The 20,338-nt window shown below is 43.3% G+C and overlaps 1 protein-coding gene across 1 annotated transcript in view; it reads right to left on the bottom strand.

The window, feature by feature from the left end:
* Positions 1 to 3,141: 3,141 nt before the first annotated feature.
* The window catches only part of LHFP (lipoma HMGIC fusion partner), a 141,026-nt gene continuing 123,829 nt past the window's right edge, over positions 3,142 to 20,338 (bottom strand). Inside the window, exons 2-3 of the mRNA XM_009573359.1 lie at positions 16,051 to 16,149; positions 3,142 to 3,329 (exon numbers count right to left, since the gene is read on the bottom strand). Coding sequence (XP_009571654.1) covers positions 3,211 to 3,329; positions 16,051 to 16,149 — 218 coding nt within the window. The 3' untranslated portion in view covers positions 3,142 to 3,210. The remainder of the gene's footprint in view (positions 3,330 to 16,050; positions 16,150 to 20,338) is intronic.

A 20,338-nucleotide genomic window follows, 5' to 3' on the forward strand; every position in this document is an offset into this window, starting at 1 on the left:
ATGATTCTATGATTCTATGATTTGTTTCTACATAGCTCCTGTATAGTTAGGAGTGACGGATGAAACTTGCTGCTCACAGAGTATTTATTGGAAGCGAACAGCGACTTCTGACATCTGTGTTGCCAGAGAACTCCAGAATACAGGGTAATCTGGACTTAGGAAGTGGCTAATCACGCAAAGAGTGAGATTTTGGAATAAATTTCCCAATGTAGTTGTAGGGGGAAAAGTGCTTAAATAGTTTAAAAATAGAGGTTGATAAATTTATGAACAGTATTATGTGATACGATTGCCAGCAATGGCAGGGACAGAATTCAGTGACCGAGGAGCTTGTGCAAGATTACGTCTTTTATTTTGATAAGTGCAAGGCAAAGCTTCTCATCTTCAAGAATAAATAAATGGAAAATTAAACATAGTAAATATTGTAAATATTTCATTGACACTTCGTACTGTGAAATTGAAAGCAGTCTTTTGCCCAGTTCGAAGTTATTAGAGTTTGTAGCTGTGAGGCTTGATAACCATGATAATAAATGGTATTTATATTCTAGTGCAAAACGGGTATCAGAACCAAAACACACAAATATGGACAAACCTAATTAAGCTGTGATTGGTTTATTCATATCACAGCAGCTAAAGGCTATATGACAAACAGCTACAAAGCAGGTGCAGCATATATCATTGGCTTGATTATTAAAAATCGGCATTTTATTAAATTCCCAATTAAAAAAGGGAGATTGTATACAAATTCAGAGAAAGTCAGTCATGCTATAATTGTATTGTGTCATAATAAAAACCTATTTTCTTCATGAAGTAATTGCATAGTTCCAGTTTGTCATGATAAATCAAGCCCAAATCTGAGCACAGGAAGATCTAAAAAAAGTCAAAATGTTCTCCATGATGCATGGGCCAGGATATAATCTAGAGAGGGTCAAATTTAGAATAATAACACTTACATTTTTATAGCCAAGTCACTGAAACTTTGTATAGCAAACTGCAGTTTCAGTGGAAGGAAAGGCATGTTTCCGCAGTAGCATACTGTACAAAGGCAGCATTTTTCTATTGAGATGCCTACCAAAGATCTCACTGGAGCCAGGGGAACCACAGCCAAAGTTGTGTTTATATCTTCTTCATTTTAATAAAGCAGCCGTCCACACCCTAACAGGCATATTCATACTTACTGTGAGGGTATATGGAATGCCACTGACCTCCCGCAGCAGGTTTGGGTATGGTCCTGAGAGCTTGCAAGAAGGAATAAGCCCTGAAACCTGGAAGAAGGAGGGAAGAGCTCCATGTCCCGCCACTGCTGGTGCCACTGAAAGAGCGTGCAGGGAGGCAAGCCCCCACGGCATGGTTGGTTTGCTTATCAGCAGAAGTGCAGTCGGATGCGATAGGGCTATTATGGGCTAATCTGGGAGGGAAAGGTACAATTTTGCTTTTACTGCACAGCGCTATAAAGCGAATAAATAGTGCTTAGCCTATAAAGAAACTGGATAAAATTCAGTTCAGTGATATCAGGATTGATCACTGTAAACTGACATTGCTATTTCCACGTACCTCCAAAAAGATGCCCAGCGTAATGTACAAAGCAACTGCACAATTTTTGGAGCTGCAACAGCTACAAGTGTTATTAACCAGCAGAACTGCAACTAGAACATAGACGGTAACTTAGAAATACATGACAGAAATATCATATTGGGAAAACAAGAGCAGAAAAACAAATTAGAAAGGGAGTAACATCAGCTCATGTCATGATTGAAAATCTCTTACAAGTTCCTATGCTCTGAGTTTACATTGTTTTTCTTAAAGAAAATAAAAGATTGGTTTTGAGTTTTGTGTGTACAGTGCCAGTGCCTTGTGCAGGGTATACTGCCTGCGAGGCATTTGATCAGTGTCGATGCTATTAAGAAAGTAAGGGCTTGTTTCAGTCGCCTAAGCAAGGATATGCAGCACTGTGTGAGATGCTGAGTCCGCAGCAGCCAGGCCAGAACGGGGAAGGTCTCGCTGAAGTCCTCCAGAACACCTGACAGCACCAGGCAAAAATGTGGGATATGCTAGAATGCCTCCAGTAGCAATAGATGTCTATCCTCAGGCAATGTAACTGAACCCTAAATATATGTATTTTACAGGGAAAAAGGATACAGCATGGTTATAAAAGTCATGATTATTTCTGAGGATTTTTCCAATGGGGATCTGGGAAAGGAACTTTTTCATCTAGCGACACGACCAGGCATTGCAAATATTGATCAAGGAAAAATTTATTTACAGAGATTTTTCAAATACAAACATAAAATAGCACATATTATATATATATTTTTTACAAAAATGAATATTGAAATAATAAACATGGTACAGCACAATACGACATCAATGAGCTAAACATAACTGCAACAGAAATCTATGTCTGGAAGAAGTTTCCTGTTAGTCGTACGTAACCAACAGAGCTCTACAGTACCGTGAGTGGAATTTCCAATGGACAGAAAAACGTCCATTTACTGAACTTCATAAAAGTACTATAGGGAAAGGCTACATATGCCAAGTAATTACGTTGCATTTTTGTAATAATGCTGAAAACACAGAGGCTTAATAAAAGTTATATAGGGCTGAATAAGCAGTGGCTAAATGTTTGGGGAAGAAAAATGTGTAGAGAATATACAAAATACTGATAAAGTGGCTTATTGGTCCTTTTATTAAGTTTAATGTATAGATTAAAAAGTCTTGCAACACTGAATTTTAAACCACCAGAGAGAAGTAAAAAAAAAGGAAAAGAAAGAAGAATCGCACCAAAAAAAGTTTCCTTTCTACTTATTTTGTGCCATGGTCAACATCTGTGCGTGCATGTGTGCTTTCGGGAGCGCCGTGCCGAGGGGTTGCCGGGTGCTACCCCAGCCCCCCGGCACCGCCATCCCCTCACCAACCTCTCAATTACTCGGTGCACACAGAATTTCACCATTTGCCAAAGCGGAGTTTTCCTTGCTTATATTTTTGTGGAGCAGACCACGGGTGGGCTTGGGTGAGAAAGCCCATTCCTGTCCTGCCCAGCCAGGTGGCTTTGCGCCGCCATTCACCTCCCTGCCCTCCCCGGGGCCACCCGCTGTCCCACCCCATGCCCACCCCAGTGAGAAAGCACTTAAAAATTTCTTGTTCGTTGTCATTATCCAGAAGACGTCAGCAAGCCCCTCGGGCGTCTGGCAGCGCCCGCGCCCCGGGGCCGTCTCAGTAGGGGTACTGCTTCTGCTTCTTGCCCGAGAAGCAGGCCAGCCAGGTGCACACCAGCATGGCCGCCGCCGCGCCCCCGCCCGTGCAGTAGTAGGCCCAGCCGATGTGGCAGGTCCCTGCAAGGGAAACAGAGCGACATGGCACAGCGTTAGCTGGGGGAGAAAGCACTGTCGCCACCCTCCTTTCTGCCCACCCAGGAAAAAGCACTTTTCTAGGTTTCTGCCCACTTGTATGCCCACCTCAGACAGGGAATGCAGGGCGTAATTCAAGCAATTAGAGAAGCCAAGCTGTTTAAACGGCTCCCCTTAATTTTCTATAGCAATTCAGCAGACAGGCCTCCAAGCTCACTTGCTTGGCCAGTTGCTGTTGTCCACACAGGGGGAATCGCCACATGGGAGCCAAAGCAGAGGCTGCTGGCACCACGAGCGTGCCAGCCATGGGGCGGGTGTCCCTCTGCCCACCCGGCCCAGGGAGCACCCGTGGCACTGCTCTCCACAGTGGCTGCAGTCAGAAGAGGGTTTTTCCCACCCTTCTCTTTCTTCTCCTCCTGCAGGCAGTGTCTGAGGACATTTTGATTATTTTTGACTGAGATTTTGAGGGTTTGCATGTAACACGGGCCAGGGCCTGCTCCCTTCAAAAAGAGCTGGGTGGATCTACCTCTGCCATCTCAGTGACAGGGCTCGAAACTGGACCCAGCTGCAAGCTGCTGGGTGACTGTAAACCAGGACATGGCTGCAGGGGACCCGTTCATGTTCCCCTCTCACAGGCATCAATCCTGACCAGGAGGCTCCCGGTGGCAAAGGATCATGGTGTTGAGAGTCCACCTCAACAGCAGCATGGGGGCTGCTGTGGGAATGGAGTCCACAAATGCAAAAATAGAGAAATTTCCCTATCCCCACCCAAGGTCACAACTCATTGCTTAAAACTTCACTGATCTTTTGTCTGATGTGTTCGACAGTGTCACAATATGGCCTTGAATACATTTAATGGCCACGGTATCTTTATATAGCCAAACTCATCACCAGCAAATGGTGTTGGGAAATCCCATAGTGGACCTGGGATTCCCCTTCCAGACACCACTGTGCCTACAGTAGAGGAGGAGATCAGGAAAACAGCAGCTGCAGCAGGGAGGAAGCCTCCTCGCAGAGATCTCCGAAAGCAAGGAGATGGCTGCTGTTACTCCTCAGGATTTCGGCCCATCTCAAAAGTAATTTCCACTTGGGCTGCATCATCTTGGTCATTTTGATCTTGAGTGCTTGGCACTCCTTACAACTGAGGTTCTTCCTGTGTTGCCACCTTGGGTGATACCACCCTGCTTTGAGCATTGAGTGCTCTCAGTAAGGCACAAACAGCAATGCAACACTTCCTTCCCGCTCTCTGGAAAATGCAGCAGAAACCATTCCCCCCTCCAGAGAACAGAAGGTAACAACAGAGTTTCCATCTAGAAAGACAGAGCTGAAACAGGTGGCATGTCCATACTCTGTCCCAGTAGCATCCTTGAGGGCCAGCCTTCTGGTTCAGGCAATTATCAACTCAGCTAATCCTGCCTTAGGCACAAGACACACGAGATGTCTGTACATCTCAACATGTCCAAAGCATTAGCATGTCTCAAGGCAGATGGCATGTCCATTGACTGACTGCAGGATATTGTCAGGCCAGCTTTGTAAGGAGACGTTAGTGGGAGGCAACACTTATGTTCTTGGCCACTCTGAAGATCTCAGGTTGACACCACAGCAGGAAGCATAGTACTTGTTTTCAAGTTTCATTTTCTCTTCATAACCCTCAAAACTTTTTATTTAAAAAAATGTCCAGTGAAACAAAGATCCTAACATGACCAGAGGACTTGAGGAGCTGTGGCCTTGGCTTGAGCTCATGAGCCTCTCTCCTTAATGTGCTGGAGCAGACAGAGAGATTTACTTGGTTTGTAATCTGGTTATACTCTGTAGCTCAACACCATTCTTGGCTTCCTTACAGAAGACCACACAGAGAGTCTGACTTCCTAAAGAGAAGACCATCAGAAAGTATTGAGAGCCGCCAAGTGCCTGGTAATGTCACTGATGCTGATCCTTGCCCAATCGCACAGCAGTCCCTGGAGACACCTGTCTCTGGACCATCTGTTGCTTTGCCTGTGTACACACACTGTCTATAGCTTCTGCTGGGAATTTCAAAAGCAGGCTTAAGCATACACCAGATGTCTAAATCCATTGGATTGCTTAGAAAATGATCACGTTTATACCAGGGTGGGGTGTGCTAAAAGCATTTCTTATGATAAGATGGACTCCATCTGATAGGTCTTTTTAAATTGCTAAGTAGTTGCAGCTTGAAAAAGTAAATCTTTCTCATCATGATGCTTTCAGGTAGAGAAAATAAATGTCAAAATGTTTCTTTAAAAAGAGTTTAAAGATTCACCTGGTAGCACTGCCCAAAGCTGTGACCTAAGTGGGATAGAATGAAGTAAATTTGGACTTTTATGTGGTGTGATTTCAACTTTTGTGCCTTGGCAATGGGAGAGGGGGAGAGTGTACCTGATACATATTAAGAAGAAAGAACTGTTAAATCAGCGTCAGAGATGTGCTCAACAGATACAACATGCACATTCAGTCTCGGCTGAAGAGAATAATGTTTATTTCTCCATACCATGCTCCATTTACCCTAAGGACCACTGCCCTACTTAATGCTCTGAGGCATGGCAGGCAGCTCTTGATCTAACAAATGCAATGTAGTTCACAAGTGTGAGTTGGGTCAAGATGAACAAATGAAAGAATGAGAGACTGCAGGAGAATGGATGAAAGAGCCAGGAGCCTGGCCTTAGAGCAATAATAACACAGCAATAAACCTGGCCATTATTTCCAGCCTGTGTCAGGAGCAATGGGAGGCCTCAGATAAAAAATCTTGATCTGTACTTGGATGACACTGAGCAGAACAGCGTTTCAAGCTATTGTGCTGAAGAAGAGCCTGCAGTGGTGAAGGTGTCTGAGGGTATAGGACTTAGCTATACTTTTCGTTGTAAGTATAGGGAAGTTCTCAGTCCATAGCTAAGTATAGCTATAAGGCCAGAGAGAATTCATCTCAAAGGTACCTGTTGAAATGAATGATTGCTCACACTGCATAGCCAAGTGTCAAAATGAAGCAACGCTACCCCTGTAGCAATATAATCCTGCTCTGGTGTTCTCATTTTACTACATGTATGACCTATTTTAATCCATTGCACCCTAAAGAAAGATTGTTGGTTGTCAATAATTGGGTAATTTATTTTAAATTGTAAAATTACTTCTGCTTCACTTTGATATTAAACACTCATTTTAAAAGGAACATGAAGCTTTATAGAAAATAGGGTTGATGAGCAATTAAATGTAACACCAAATGAAAAGAAATACACCTATAGAAATGTTATATGTTAGAGAAGATAGACTTTGCTTTCTAGCTTTACATTTTTATTTTATAATAATGGGTACCATAGAAGAATCCTTTCTCATGTTCAAATTATATTGCACTGACATCAGTGGGACTAGTCATGTATTCAGAGGTAAGCAAACGGTTAAGGGCTTTGCAGAACTGGGGCTTAAATTCAATCATCAAATAGATCAGTTTGCCGTTGTGGAGCCCATCATCTTAAACATTAGAAATGTTGCACTGAAATTTCCCATTTTTTTAAATGTCAAAACTATAAAACAAAGAGCAAGACCACCTAATTACTTGATAAAATTAAAACAATTAGTGAAACCATGTCAATTTTTACACACACACAGAGACACAGAAGCTGTTGTTTTCCTCAAGGATGCACAGGAATACATACATACAGGTAGTGTGCCAGTCCGTTGGGGGCATGGAGATGCGTGCAGGAATGTGTACATGTTTTTGCTCATAAGATGGGCTGGATCTGGTTTCACGCCAAAGTAAATTCCCCAGCAGCTGAAGTACTCTTCTAGCTGATAGAGATGACATGCATCACAGCAGCTTCCTTCTCTGCACAGAACTGGTGTTGCTTTTAGCAAATCAGTCTTCACCTGACAGGGCAGTATGGAGGGAGAAGCTGTGGCTTCAGCGTTTTGTTAGTTCTGGATCTTTTTTTTTTTTTTTGTAAAGGAGAGCATAAATAATTGGAGCTCTTGGTTGCTCAGTGAAGCAGGACTGTCCAAGTTGGCTCAGGTAAATTTGTAGCCAGCCATTAAGAACTTTGTTTTCACATTTGTTTTACTGGGATTGGCAGCAAAAGAGTGTCAGGATGAACTCTGAAATCATAGAATAACAGACCTTGCAGCTATAGGGCTAGATGGCCATTTTCCAAGCAAATAAAAGAAGGAAAGAGTACCTCTCTTTTGTAAAAGGATTGAAAGAAATTGAAAGAAATCCAGTCCCCGAGGATAAAGGACAAAAGCAAGGTGAGTGAGGACACTATCAAAAGAAGATTCAGCAGAAAAGAGTCCCATAGAACATAAGACAATATTTGCTAAATCGAAAGAAATCAAAGAATGTGGAAGGGCAGTTTTGCAGTGATGGATGGGCTTATTAAAAAACACTTCCATGCCTTTTTCTGATTTCTAACGTGATCTTCAAGGCCATGATATGTGTCCCCTAGCTCCCCCCCTCCCTTCAATATATAAGGCAAATAAAGATTAAGACAAATTTGGGAGTAAGTGAAATTTGGCAACAGAAAATCTGCAGATACTTGATCTACTGCAGAGCTGTGCCAGGATCCAGTTGCTGAAACAGAATTTTACCAGGATTTCTACTCATGATGTCTTATAAATAATTATCACATATAGTTATCAAGGTCCTGGAAATAACATATGATTTTCATCTAAAATAACCAATAATTGACACTTATGAAAAAATATCCAGAACCTGAAAGTGTCTTGGATGCAAACCTGTTAATTGCAAGAGTTAGTATCTTAAATATTTGTACCTTCTTTGCTGCTAATGTTAAGACTATCCTGGGCTTGCAGCCTGGAGTATTTGGCGAATTCTAATCATTTAACCTTAAGTACAGCCTATATTCCAAGATGAAGGAAAAAAGGTTTCAGAATTAGCCTGGCTGAATCATACAAATGATACACCTTAAAAAGAAAACCTGCAATTCCTACCTGCAAAAAGTTGCGCAGGAACTCTAATTAACAGCTTCACATGAGAGTCCAGTACTACAGGGAATGTGAATTCATGTAATCAACCAAGGTGTTGGAAAAGTAATCAGAGAAAAAGTAAGGAGTGTGATGTTAAGGGATATACAGGGATTCGGAGATATGAAAGCCACAAATGAATGTAAAAGATAATCAGCTAATTAATAAGAAGGCATGATTATTTTGAAACAATGCCAAGATAAATTAAATAGCTGAAGATTCTTTTTCTTTACACAGTTACAATGAAAAACCGTCATGTGAAATCAGCTACAAAAGCAGGAAAAGAAGTTAAAACTTGGAATGCATCCAGAAAGGATTAAAGTAGTTATGTGAAATAAAGAAAGAACACTATATAAGGTAAAACTGCAGCCTAACAAATAGCTTGATACAAAATAATGAATTTAATTAAGCTGGTTTCTTTGTCTGTTGCATGGATATGATTTTCTCAGTGCGTTTCTCTTTTTAAAAAAGGTATGATTTCTTATGCATGCATAGATCAAGCTATTTTGGTTACTTATAATCGGCCAAAGAAATTGTATGCGCATTTTGGTCTGTAATTAAATGCGTAAAATCTCATAAAGTTCAGAAGTGTAAAAAAGTGGAAAAAGAAGTGCCAACTTGAAATTCTTCAGTTCTGCTGTTTGCAGACACTCACTTATGTGACCAAATCCTCTCTTCTTTGGACGATCACATAATTTTGTTTAAGCAAACCTCAAATTTGCTGTAGGTGTGCATTTATCATGGAACAATGTGTCAATTGCAATGCTGAAATTCCCAAGAGCAAATAGCTTTTGTCCTGGTAATGAGGAGGTCTCCCAGCCTCCTAGAAGAAGTCAGCAGAAAGCTCACCGCCTATTGCAGGAAGTGAAACTAATTTCACCTCTCTTTGGACATCCACAGTGCAGAGATCCACACTGGACTAGTCCGCCAGACTCCCTCTGGAGACAACAAGGAGAAAAAGTCACTTGTAAAAGTGCATTTCATCTTAAGGTAGACATCTAATGTACAGCAGGTGAACCCTGCTCTAGTAGCACCTATTTTTCTCCCTTTAACTATGAAGGGATTCCAAACAACCAGTGTAGCTGCCCTTTTCAAGTAATAAAGAGCACCAGGTACTTGCTCCCAGGTGGTCTTAAGTCCCTTTCTGGATGCTTCTGCTTATCTCCATTGACTGCAGAGGATCCTTGCATGACCATGTTCCAACTCTGGCAACAATGGTCAATGGTAAGTGCCTTATGTTAGACAGAATATATGTGGACCTTGATATAGTCACCAATGGCTTACAAAGATTTAAGAATGGAAGTTATCTGGGTAGCACTAAAGAGGAAATGTTTTGTGGTGAAACACTTTCTTTACTAGCACGTAGGCTGACTCATTCATTTACCTAAGAACTCAGCAGCTGCAGCTCAGGTACGCTTGCAAAGATTGTGCTCAGCCCCAGTCAAAAAAATGAACTGGTAAAATCTCTGAGCTGTTTGCAGAGGATCTGCGAACAAAAAAAACGGGCTTTGTCAGATAGATTGCTCATAGAAAAATACAGCTTTGAAGCCACTGCCTTTAATAGGATTCTAATAAATTGTCCTACCCTCTAAATCCTTTTCTTGATCATTTTGGCACTGTATGTCAACACTCAGCCAGATGCTGAAATGATGCCACCTAAGGCCAATTAACTAGTTGACAAAGCTTTTTTTATATTCACTGCTTTCTGTGGGGTTTTTATGTTGTTGTTTTAGTAACTGCTCTGTTTGCTTTTAAAGTGCTTTAAAGATAATTTACTCTAATATTTCTACAGCAAAAGTAATTATCAAGTCAACAGTTCCCTTTAAGATATTTCAGGCCCTCTAAAAGTGGCAAAGGGGAACCTTAATAATAATGATCTTTGGAAATAAACATCCCTCAAAAGAGAAGTTTCTGAGAGCTTTTGAGGGCAATTGAGCTGCTTGTTTAGTTCAGGATGGGAGCCAGCCTTTAGGTTGCTCTCCAGACAGCCACTTCGGCAAGGAAAGCCCTTTCACAGTGGTTCACAGATGGATGGACCACCACAGAGGTCAAGCAAAGGTGTACGTTTGGAGCCATCTGCTTTGGTTGCTGCTGCAGCTGGGCCCCCAGACCTAGGATGTTTCTGTGCATGACAGTTAATGAACAGAGAACATGAAACAACTGGAGAGGATCTAGGAGGACTTGCAGAAGAAACAGGGCGGGAGGCTATTCCCAGCCTCGTAAGGATGGCATGAACTCAAACAAGGACAGAATGCATTTCAGGCAGGCTGCGGCAGCAGCTACCAGGTGGGTAGGCAGGGCACAGCGTGCAAGCCCTTGCTGCCAGATCTGTGATTTTCACTGCCATTAATAGCAAAGAAAAGCATCACAAAACTCAAAGGTGAGCCCTGAACATAGTTACATACAGCAAACACTGTATGTTTGCCATATTTGTAGGATGTTTCTTAGCACAAATGATCACCCAGCAGAATAAAAAAAGTAGGTCGTAGGTGGGAAATGTATGACATAAAAAGTAATCTCTCACAAAAAGGGGTAGGACATAAAAAATTCTGGAGCATTGATCATCCAGGCCAAGTCCTGGATGACTGCCTGACTGCCCAAACACACCATATTTCCTCAAAGGAAGACAAAAATTTCTTCCAAGTAGTTCAACTTAAAAAATTGGAGTTTATCTTAAATTTAGTGTCTTCATTCTTTCAGATTAATAACGTAAGTACGTAATATCATTTCATGCATCTGGTGGCAGAGAAGTGGCAGCTGGAGGCTAGATGAAATTTCCTAGGGTACCTACAATGGCATGAGTCATCTACATTTAGACAAATGAATCTTACTGTAGATAATAGTTTTGCTGTTTGGGCTCTTAGGTACTGGTCTTGTAGTGCTGTTTCACCAGATGCCAACTGAGGCTTGATTTTGTGAGTTAAACATGCCCTGTCCTCTCTGGGACCTTCTGTCGGATTTAGCTGCCTCCGCACCCATCACAACAGAAATGAGCATGCAACGACTGAGCAGTCTCTGCATGCACATCTAGGGAAATCAATGGCCTAAAATGAAGTCTCATATTGATTTTAGACATTCAAAACCAATACTAATGTATTCACACGTATACACTCACATTGCCATTTAAAAAAGGCATGCCAGTTCAGAAGATTTCTTCACACAGTTTAAGTTTTGCAAAATGCGGAAGTTTTTGCAAATGTCTGATGCAGTCTTCGCTGGAGTACATTTAGAAATGAAAACAAAATGGTATTAGTGCCTCTAGCTCAGCAAAATCAAATGTGTGCTATATGATATGCTATAAAGATGCTTGCTTTTGGGAAACCGCCTGCTAATTCCTTTTGCAGACCACGGGATTGTGTAGACCTGACTCACTTTCACACCCTTCAGTCAGCAGCTCTGTATTGCTATGCCATGTCAGTGCTGTCCTGAGTGGGCCCACAGGCAACTCCAGGGTGTAAATAATGCAGCATAACACTAACAGCTTATGCAGTGACAAGAGATTAAGATTATTTTGATCCGTCCTCAGACATTTGGTAAAAGTGAAAGGCAGTCCCTTCGAGCACTGCTAGTTTATAACTCCAGTCTCCATCTCAGGCATTAGCCTGGGCCAAATGCCAATTAGACTAGGGACTTTGATTTGGTCACGGGGCAAACAATTGTGCTAGTTTAAAACATAAGCATCTCTTTTCTCTTGCCCCCATTTATTTATATTGCCCTACTTCTAGGAGTTACCACCCTAAAAACAGCGGCAGAAGACTGCTCCAGTTCATAGCCTGGTGTTCTGGTGGGAACTCTGCTCCATCCATGATCTGAGATGGGATGTCGCAATATGGAACGGGGTCCCAAGACCTCCGTACAGATCCTGCTGACTGCCAGGGTGCTGGGAACCACAAGCAGAGGAACATGGCAGAGACCTGTCATGGCCTTAACCCCCCAACAAGATTTGCCAGAGGTCATTTGTCAAAGCCGTAATCTATCACTGTGCTTTTTCTTATGATGGCAAAAACAGACTGCAAGAGAAGAGCAGACAGCAGGCCCCTCTACAGGTGCACCAGTCTCTCTCTCTGTCTACTTATGGAGGTTACTCCCCATCCTCATTAGCAAAACAGCTCATCTATTGAATGCAATTTAATCAACAAATGGGGTTGTTCTTGGCAGGGTATCTTCAGTTGAAGAATGACTTCTCTTTGTAGAGATCGAGTTGTACAAACACTTTCATTTGATTGAAAAAAATTAGCCCAATTAAATACATAAATGTTTAAGTAAACCCTTTGGACATAGTTCACTTAATAAAAAACAAATAAATATCCAATTTTAAAGAGAGCGGCAAACTGCTGGGCATTTTACAATGTCAGCCCAGGTTTTCTAGAAAAGAATACCCAAATCCACTTATACGTAAATTAAAGGCATAGTTATTTTTCCTACAGCCTTTTTAAATATTGCTTTGGAATGTATACAGAAATGTATGTGTTTGGCGGGGGTGGAGGGAGGGGGTCCCCTCTTCACAATATGGGCTATCTCAGCACTATTTAGAGTGCCTGTTAGTCTAATGCCTTTTCAGAGTGCCTGAAGACATGAAGAAGCACTTCTTATCTAGCACACCCACTTAGGATTAGGCTTTTTTATGGGTTCTTAGCATTGATATTTATTTATTCTATCTAGCTATGAGCATGTTACGGGGGGTGGGGGTTTATCTTGTTTTGGTAAAGCAAAAATTTTCATTTAATTGCTAATTCTGGAATATTTCTGGTTAACATTACATTTCACGGTGCACAATTCAGCTGCTTCTCAAGTGAGTTCTTGCAGTCCCTCCTCCTCTGCACCTGCCTTTTGCCTTTCTCACCCTCCTACAGCGTAGATCGCAGCTCCTGGATTATCTTTTCTACCTCCAACCTCAACCATTTTTTTGCCTCACCTTTTGCAAGTCCAGAATGAATCTCGCTCACTGCTTAACCTCCACCTTTGCTGGCTCTGTGCTCAAACCTGGTGTGCTTTGACCCTCCTTTCCTAACCGCACGTACATATTCCCTGTGGCCCAAGCTGCAACAGTTGCTCTGCCATGCTTGAAGAGGAGGCTGAACGCTGTCTGCTGATCAGCATCCCTTTGAACACCCTCTCCTTTGAGAGCAACCACACGCACTGAATTAGGCTCTCAGTGTCATCCTCACCAGCACCCACAGCAGCAGGAGGTGCAGGACCAGCACTCCCACTGCCACCGTTTCTCCCATCAGCAAACCAGTGCAGGGCTCACGGCAGCTCAGCTTTTCTGAGGGCAGATTTTGAATGCAGCATGTATATATGTGGTTCTTGAGACAACTCATTTCATAGACTCAGGAATAGAAAGCATATCATTGCGGCTTAATCAAATTAAATATTCAAATGAAAGCAATAATTACTTAATCTCACTAAGTCTCAAGACAAATTTAAGTCTTTGAAACATCATTTTTGGCCTGTAGGCTATAATGAGTAAGCCAGTCTCTAATGATTTGGAAAAGACTAGAGGGTTTGGGTTATCACCAACCAAGAGGTATTTATGAAAGAGGATGAGCAGTGTGGTTATTAAACGGCCCTCGGACAGCACCTCTTCTTTACAGATGACTTTGCTAACACAGCATCAACCAGGCACTGACATTAAGTAAAAAAAAATCCTAGCCAAGCATTTAAATTCACTGCCAATGTATGTGGAAAAGAGATGTTTAGTGGCAGAGCTGCCTGGTGGAAATCACTACAGCAAATTTCAGCTGTCATTATAATCTGTTAATTAATGTGTTAACATATGATTGCAGCAGATCGGCGAGACCAGCACTCCCGTCAAGTCTAGGCATGCGTAACACGTGCCCTGCTCCCGGTCCAGAAAACACAGTAAGAGTACCTGCCTTCACAGTTAATGTAATACATCTCATGGTCCTTATGTGTACCTGGAAGGAAAGTTGTCAGCTGAAATTTTTCACATGGGTTTCTCCACTGACTTTAATGGCAGAGTGATTTAATTTCGGCAAATATCTGACTCATTAGTCAAGACTGAGATGGCGAAGGTGGTCTCAGAGACTCTGCTCTGATTGTGGGCGTGACTGTGCTTAAGGTCAGTTTGTAACTGCCTAAGTGCTGGCTTCAAGGAGCTCAGACTGGCACAACACCCGCCTTCTTGTGGGTTTGCAGAGAAGTAACATGGAAAGGTAACACTTTTCTGCACTCTGGGAAGAGCAATGACTGAGGCCTGGGAACGAGCAGGCTGTCAGGAGACACAAGCAGGAATTGTGGAGCAGAGCTGCTCACACGCTTGGTGTGAAAGAGCAAGCATCAGCCTGTACCAGTGAGGGTATCAATAGCACAGAAAGGTATTAGAGTTCAGAATAACAAGGTAAAGCTTCTAGAGCATGTTACACATCCCCTGGGCAACACCATTAGTGGCTGCTGGTAACAACATCAGTGGCAGTGGTAGAGATGGGTGCTGATACTGGCAATATGAATTTCTGGCCCCATGCCAGATCAAAAGCACTCCAAAACACCACAGGAATGGTGTAAGGGAGGGTGACCTGGAGCATCTCTCCCAAAGCAATATTTTTTTACCTTTCAACCTCTATTCATTTGCATATGTTCACAAGAAATATCTCTGAGATGGAAACAAAACTCCTTACTCCTGAAGCCTGACAGAAATCAGTGTAAAATTAAAAGATAACGCAGCAAGTTTGTGTTTAACCCTAGAGGACCATTTTCGTCCACTGTTCTTTGCACTGGGATTGCTGCTACCACAAGCCGTGCACACGCAGCTATGGAAAGGGTTTCTAACACTAACCGTAAGGTTTAGCTCACAGGGGCTAGAAATGAGGAGCTGTGTGGGCCAGTACTTGGGAGTGGGAGCTCCCAAGCCTGCGAAGGGTCGGGGTGCTCAGTGTCTCCTGCTCCTTCAGGACAATTGCAGACCCCCCTCTTCCTCAAGTGACACAGGATCAAAGAGAGTAGGGTATCAGCAGCTGCATCAATCCTTCTAGTTAAACAAGGACCTGGGTATAAATGCAAACATCAGATCCTAATTATCCACATTGCTTAATCCTTAGCTCTCTGTTGGGCCCTTGTTTTCTATCAGCCTGATGAGGTCTCCAGAGGTGGCTCACCCCGGAGCTGTGAGGTGGCTCACCCGCGTGGCTGTGAGCCTGGCTTGGCTGCATCCCTGGCTCTCATTCAGCACTTAGTGCAGACATCACCATTAAGACCAGTGGCTTGTTTGGGAAAAGGCGGATGCAGGGAGCAAGTGTTTGCCAGCAGGTGTTTACCAGCTTCCCAAGGATGTGAATAACCAAAACCACACTCTTTAGGCTTGGGTTAGAAGGCCATAAACATGCCAGACTTCAAAAACAGCTAATTGCACTCATTGTGAATTACCCTCACCTGTGCTGTGATGTGATGCCTCTGTCTACCCTGTCAAGATCTCCAGGAGTGTTAGCAAGACTATTAAATGTGATGTCTTAAATACATACATACATACATACACACATACATAAATTCCTTCATTTCCTTTTATAATGTTCTTCTGGAAAATATTTCCAGCAAATCTATCTGAAATCCCCTGCCTTAGCACCATACCAGAATGATGCAATATGAACACCCTACCACACACAACTGGGTTGCTTCTCCAAGCCTGTGCTCATGTCTTCCTTTGCTTTTATGGACAACACATAGAAGAGTCTAATGTGGCTGAGATGCTCTGATGATGACTCACCCAATTCAAACTGGTTGGAAAGGTTACCACAGGTTTGTCTGACTTCTTCACTGTCCCAGCCAAGAGGATAGAGGGCACAACCAGAGCCGATCAACAAACCTATGGAGAGAAAAGAAAATGGAAGTTTGTACAAGCAATTGCCATTAGCTAAAACACAGGCTGCCACTTGCGAATCAAAGTGTCAAACTGCCATTTGGGAATCTCAGAGAAAAAAAATCTCTTCTTCTCCTAAAAACATTAGAAAATCATTTGGACTTCTACTGCTACATTCTGCTATGCTGTTGTACAGCTGGAAGCAGCCTTGGCAGTTCAGCACCAGAAGCCATCCTCAGCTTCTGGAGCTTCTACCTGAGAGCTTCTAGACTCCCCTTCTACTCTGTAGAACTGCTACATATACTGTTTGGAAAACTCAACACGGGGTTAAAGAGAAGCTGTGTTAGTCACAGCGTTTACAAGCTGATTGCTTCTGATTAATTAAAACAACAATCAACCACGGTCTATCAAGGTTCTAGCAGGAAAAGTAAACTGACATTGTGATAATCCGTTGTCATTTTCCTTTGTTTTTCACCCTTTCAAAAGCCAGGAAAGAATGGTTTCATGTCACCTGATCAATTCATACCACAGGTACACACTCCACAAAGTTTTCTCAAAACATTTCACCTAAAACAACTGAGCTCTTGAGCTATTTACTTATTATCATGCTTGGCTTAACATTCACAACGTGCTTTGCTTTCTCCAGCCCTCATGCTGCCCCAAACAGATGTGTTTTGGCTAAGTCTTTCCCTTCACAAGATCTTGCTGGGAATCACCCAATGGGCCATGATTATTTTGCAGAAGTGGCATTTTTATCATATTGCATTCTCAGCTGTCGCTGCAGCAGCTGCCAAAAAGCGGGTGTAGCTGGCAAAGCTTCTTACACGGACAGCCTAGAGAGAACATTTCAATGTATGCTACAGCATTTAAATGTTACCTCCTTTGTGTCAGATCTTATTTGCAAGGCTGGAAATGAATCACTATGTAGATGACAGGCTGGGCATGCATGACACTTCTCAGGCTGTGAAGGCAAGCAAGCCCTCAAAAAGTTTGCAGTGTGGGTTTGCAGTGGTGCCTTTTACCTGTTAGGTTAGAGCACAGGACTGGGACAAGGTTTCAAGCCCTACAGCTGACACTAGCTGACTTTGGGCAAGTCGCTTGACCTCATACCACCTCACTTTTCCTCTCTGGACGATGCGGTCCCTGGCAAAGCACTTCTGCTGTCGTGCTCCTAGTGCAGCAATCCCTGGGTGTGGTGACAGAGGCACTGTGGGGGTCACAGCAGACTAACAGGAGTCCTGAGAGTGATTCTGACTCAGGGCCTGGAGCTAGCTGTGCATTTCTACTGTCTCCACCCTCAAGATACTTAAGCTTCTCATATTTATGACGTTCCTGTAAGACACAGAAATCACCTTGTTATGTTCTTGACTTGCTCAAAGACACACCTGAACAAGGCACTGAGGTCCAGAAGTGGTATCCCATCTTTCCCTTAGCACCTTAGCTGTTAGCAAAGTAGGTCAGCAACTCCTTTGCTGCTCCTCCAAGAAAATCTGCCCCTGTTTAGGGCCCAATATTAGCTCCTTAGATCTTCCTTCGCTAAGTTCAAATTTCTTCTTGCTACTCAAGTCTACTTCTTCCTTGCCTTGTTGAGCAGTCACTGCCTGCTCCTCTCTCCGTATCTATCTACATCACATAATGAAAAAGAAATCCCTGAGGCAGCCCCCTCTCAGATGGTGCGTTCGCCCAACAGCTGGAAAGAGAGACAAGCAATTAAGGACACATGAATGCTAAGTATTTTCAGAACTTTGCCTGACCTGGATATGGTTGCTTCTAATGTCCTCGCTAATGGCTTTCACAGTATCATCCGATTTTCTTCCCCAGGGCTGCAGAGCCGATAGTAGTAGGCAGCTGGTAGAATCCATGTAAATGAGAGTCGCTTCTAATTAAATTCTCAGAAAGGATGTTTCTCAGACAAGAGAACTTAGGCCAAAATTGGGTCTAAATTTGTTAAAGACAGCTTAAGACTCTCTGAAAAAAAGGCTGATTCTCACTTCCATTGTTAAAGCTAGAAGGGCACTGTGAAGCGCTGCCAGAAGGGCTGATGTGCTAGGAATGGCCAGGACCCAAAGGGACAAGGAGGAACATCACCACTGATGATGAGAATGGCTGGGGAAGGGAGAAAGAGCACCCAGATGCCAGAGACAGCCTTACAGACCAGTGGACCATGGCAGCCCTGGCCAGTCCTGCTGTGGGTCTGACCCCTTCCCACACCGGCCGTGATGCCCATGACCTGCCTGGTGCCAGCCCAGGCAGACCACAGCTCAGAAGCTGCTCTGGCCAAAAATGAACCACCCTGGCTGGGCTGGTTTCAATTAACTTGTGTCCTTGAACGGACTCTCCGGGAGATCTCGCAAATGCTCAGAGGGCTCCATTGTGAGGGGCAGGGAGATGTGTGCAGGGGGCAGGAGGGAAGGCAGGCTTGCAGCTGCCTGCATTGGACCAGCTGAAACAGCAGCCAGCCCTTCCTCACAAATAGGTCCTGGGAAAGCCTCCTGCCCAATTCTTCCAGGAGAAGACAACAGCAGCACTGCAGGCAAGTGAAAGGACTATTAGCATAACAATGCTGCCCCTCCAAACCCAGAACAAGCTCTTACTCAGCACTTGCCAATTACTCTCCTCAGGTGGCGAGAGAGTCTAGTGCCCACTGCATTCACAGAGGGCTGTTTGTTTTCAGCTCTCTTTAGGTTTTGTTGCAGTAACAGGTTGTTGTTTGGGTTTTTTCCCACGAATATTGCTCACAGCACTTTCCACTGCCACCCTCCAAACACAGCTCATTCTCTTCCAAACACCGTGTACCTGTTCGCTCTTTCTGCCTCTGATGCTACACTGGATATAGTGGCCACAAGCCTTGGCAACTTATTTCTTTCCTTAGCCACACCTCTTCATTCCCCTATCACACCCTCTTTCCCATATCTGTACGTCCATCTCTGTAAGTCCAAAGCCGAATTTCAGTCAAAATAAATTCTGGGGGTCAGGCTATGTCACTTTTACTCTGGGTTTTTAAAATACCTCACACAAATGTGCCTTGACATGGATTAAGCCTCAACCTCTAACTTTGGTCTAAATTGCAATTATTATTCATGAATAAGAATAATTGCTATTAAAAATAATCCTAGATTTCCTTGTTTCTTTCACAAAACCACAAAATTCTTGTATGCTCTACAGAATAAATACCTTCAAACATAAGGCTTGCTAAGGCAGAGATGTAACGTCTAGTCCTGCTCTCTGATCAACTTGCATAAATCTAGAGAAATTACATCGGGGGACAGGTGAGAACATCCTGGGAGAGTGGAATGGGGACCTTCCTTACACAAAAATCCTGGTGATACAGTCACAAATTAATTAGCAACCCAATATATTGTAATGTTAAATTGCTTGAAAGGAGCAACTGCCTCACTCATACATGGATGCTTGACCTTAAAGCCAGTCCACGCTAATAACCCACTGCTGAGCCTCACCGTTAGATGTGCCTCCCAGAAACGAATAAACCCAATAAGGGCAAACCAGTGTGCTATCAGAAAACGTCCCCACCCCAGCGACAGCTGATATGTGCTTTAGCAGTGCTGAGTTTCATTTATGGAGTACCAGCCATCAAGCACTGCAGCTTCTTTTCTGCTCGCAGCCTGCGCTGACTGTGACGATGAGATCAAACGGGAAGCTGCCGCCTAACGCTGGTGCCGCCACGTGGCCCCAAAGCACGAGTGGCAGCATGTTTATGTGCGAAGAAGGTATAAAGCCACGGGCAAGCTCACACGCTTCATTTAGCGAACACAAAACCTGCCAGAGACCAAAGGTGCTGCCAGGAGCACGGGGCTACATTCCCGTCTGGCAAAAAGGCTTATGCCTATAAATACCGATTTTGTCCCAGGTACCAAATGGCCATAAGTCTTAAAGCTGTTGTTTTGACGTCTCCTTTGCTATCACTGGTTTTCAGCTGTTTTTGATTCACCTTCAAGCGTTTCCCTGTAGTGGTGTCTATGCGCCTGTTGTGGATTTAGGTCTATTGACAAAGCAGTTGTGTTCCTCAGTACTTCTTGCAGGCAAGGTGCGGGCCAAACTCAGGGATTTACCTGCAGCGTAGACTTCCACAAAGGCTTAGAGCTTGCTAGTCAGTAAGAAAAAATTTCACAAGTTTTGCTTTATGCCCTGAGGTATGTATATATGTATGAGTGTGTGTGTGTAGCGTCCCATTGCT

This window comes from Fulmarus glacialis, unplaced genomic scaffold (genome assembly GCF_000690835.1).
Source record: "Fulmarus glacialis isolate BGI_N327 unplaced genomic scaffold, ASM69083v1 scaffold8092, whole genome shotgun sequence".
Classification (NCBI taxonomy): Eukaryota; Metazoa; Chordata; class Aves; order Procellariiformes; family Procellariidae; genus Fulmarus; species Fulmarus glacialis.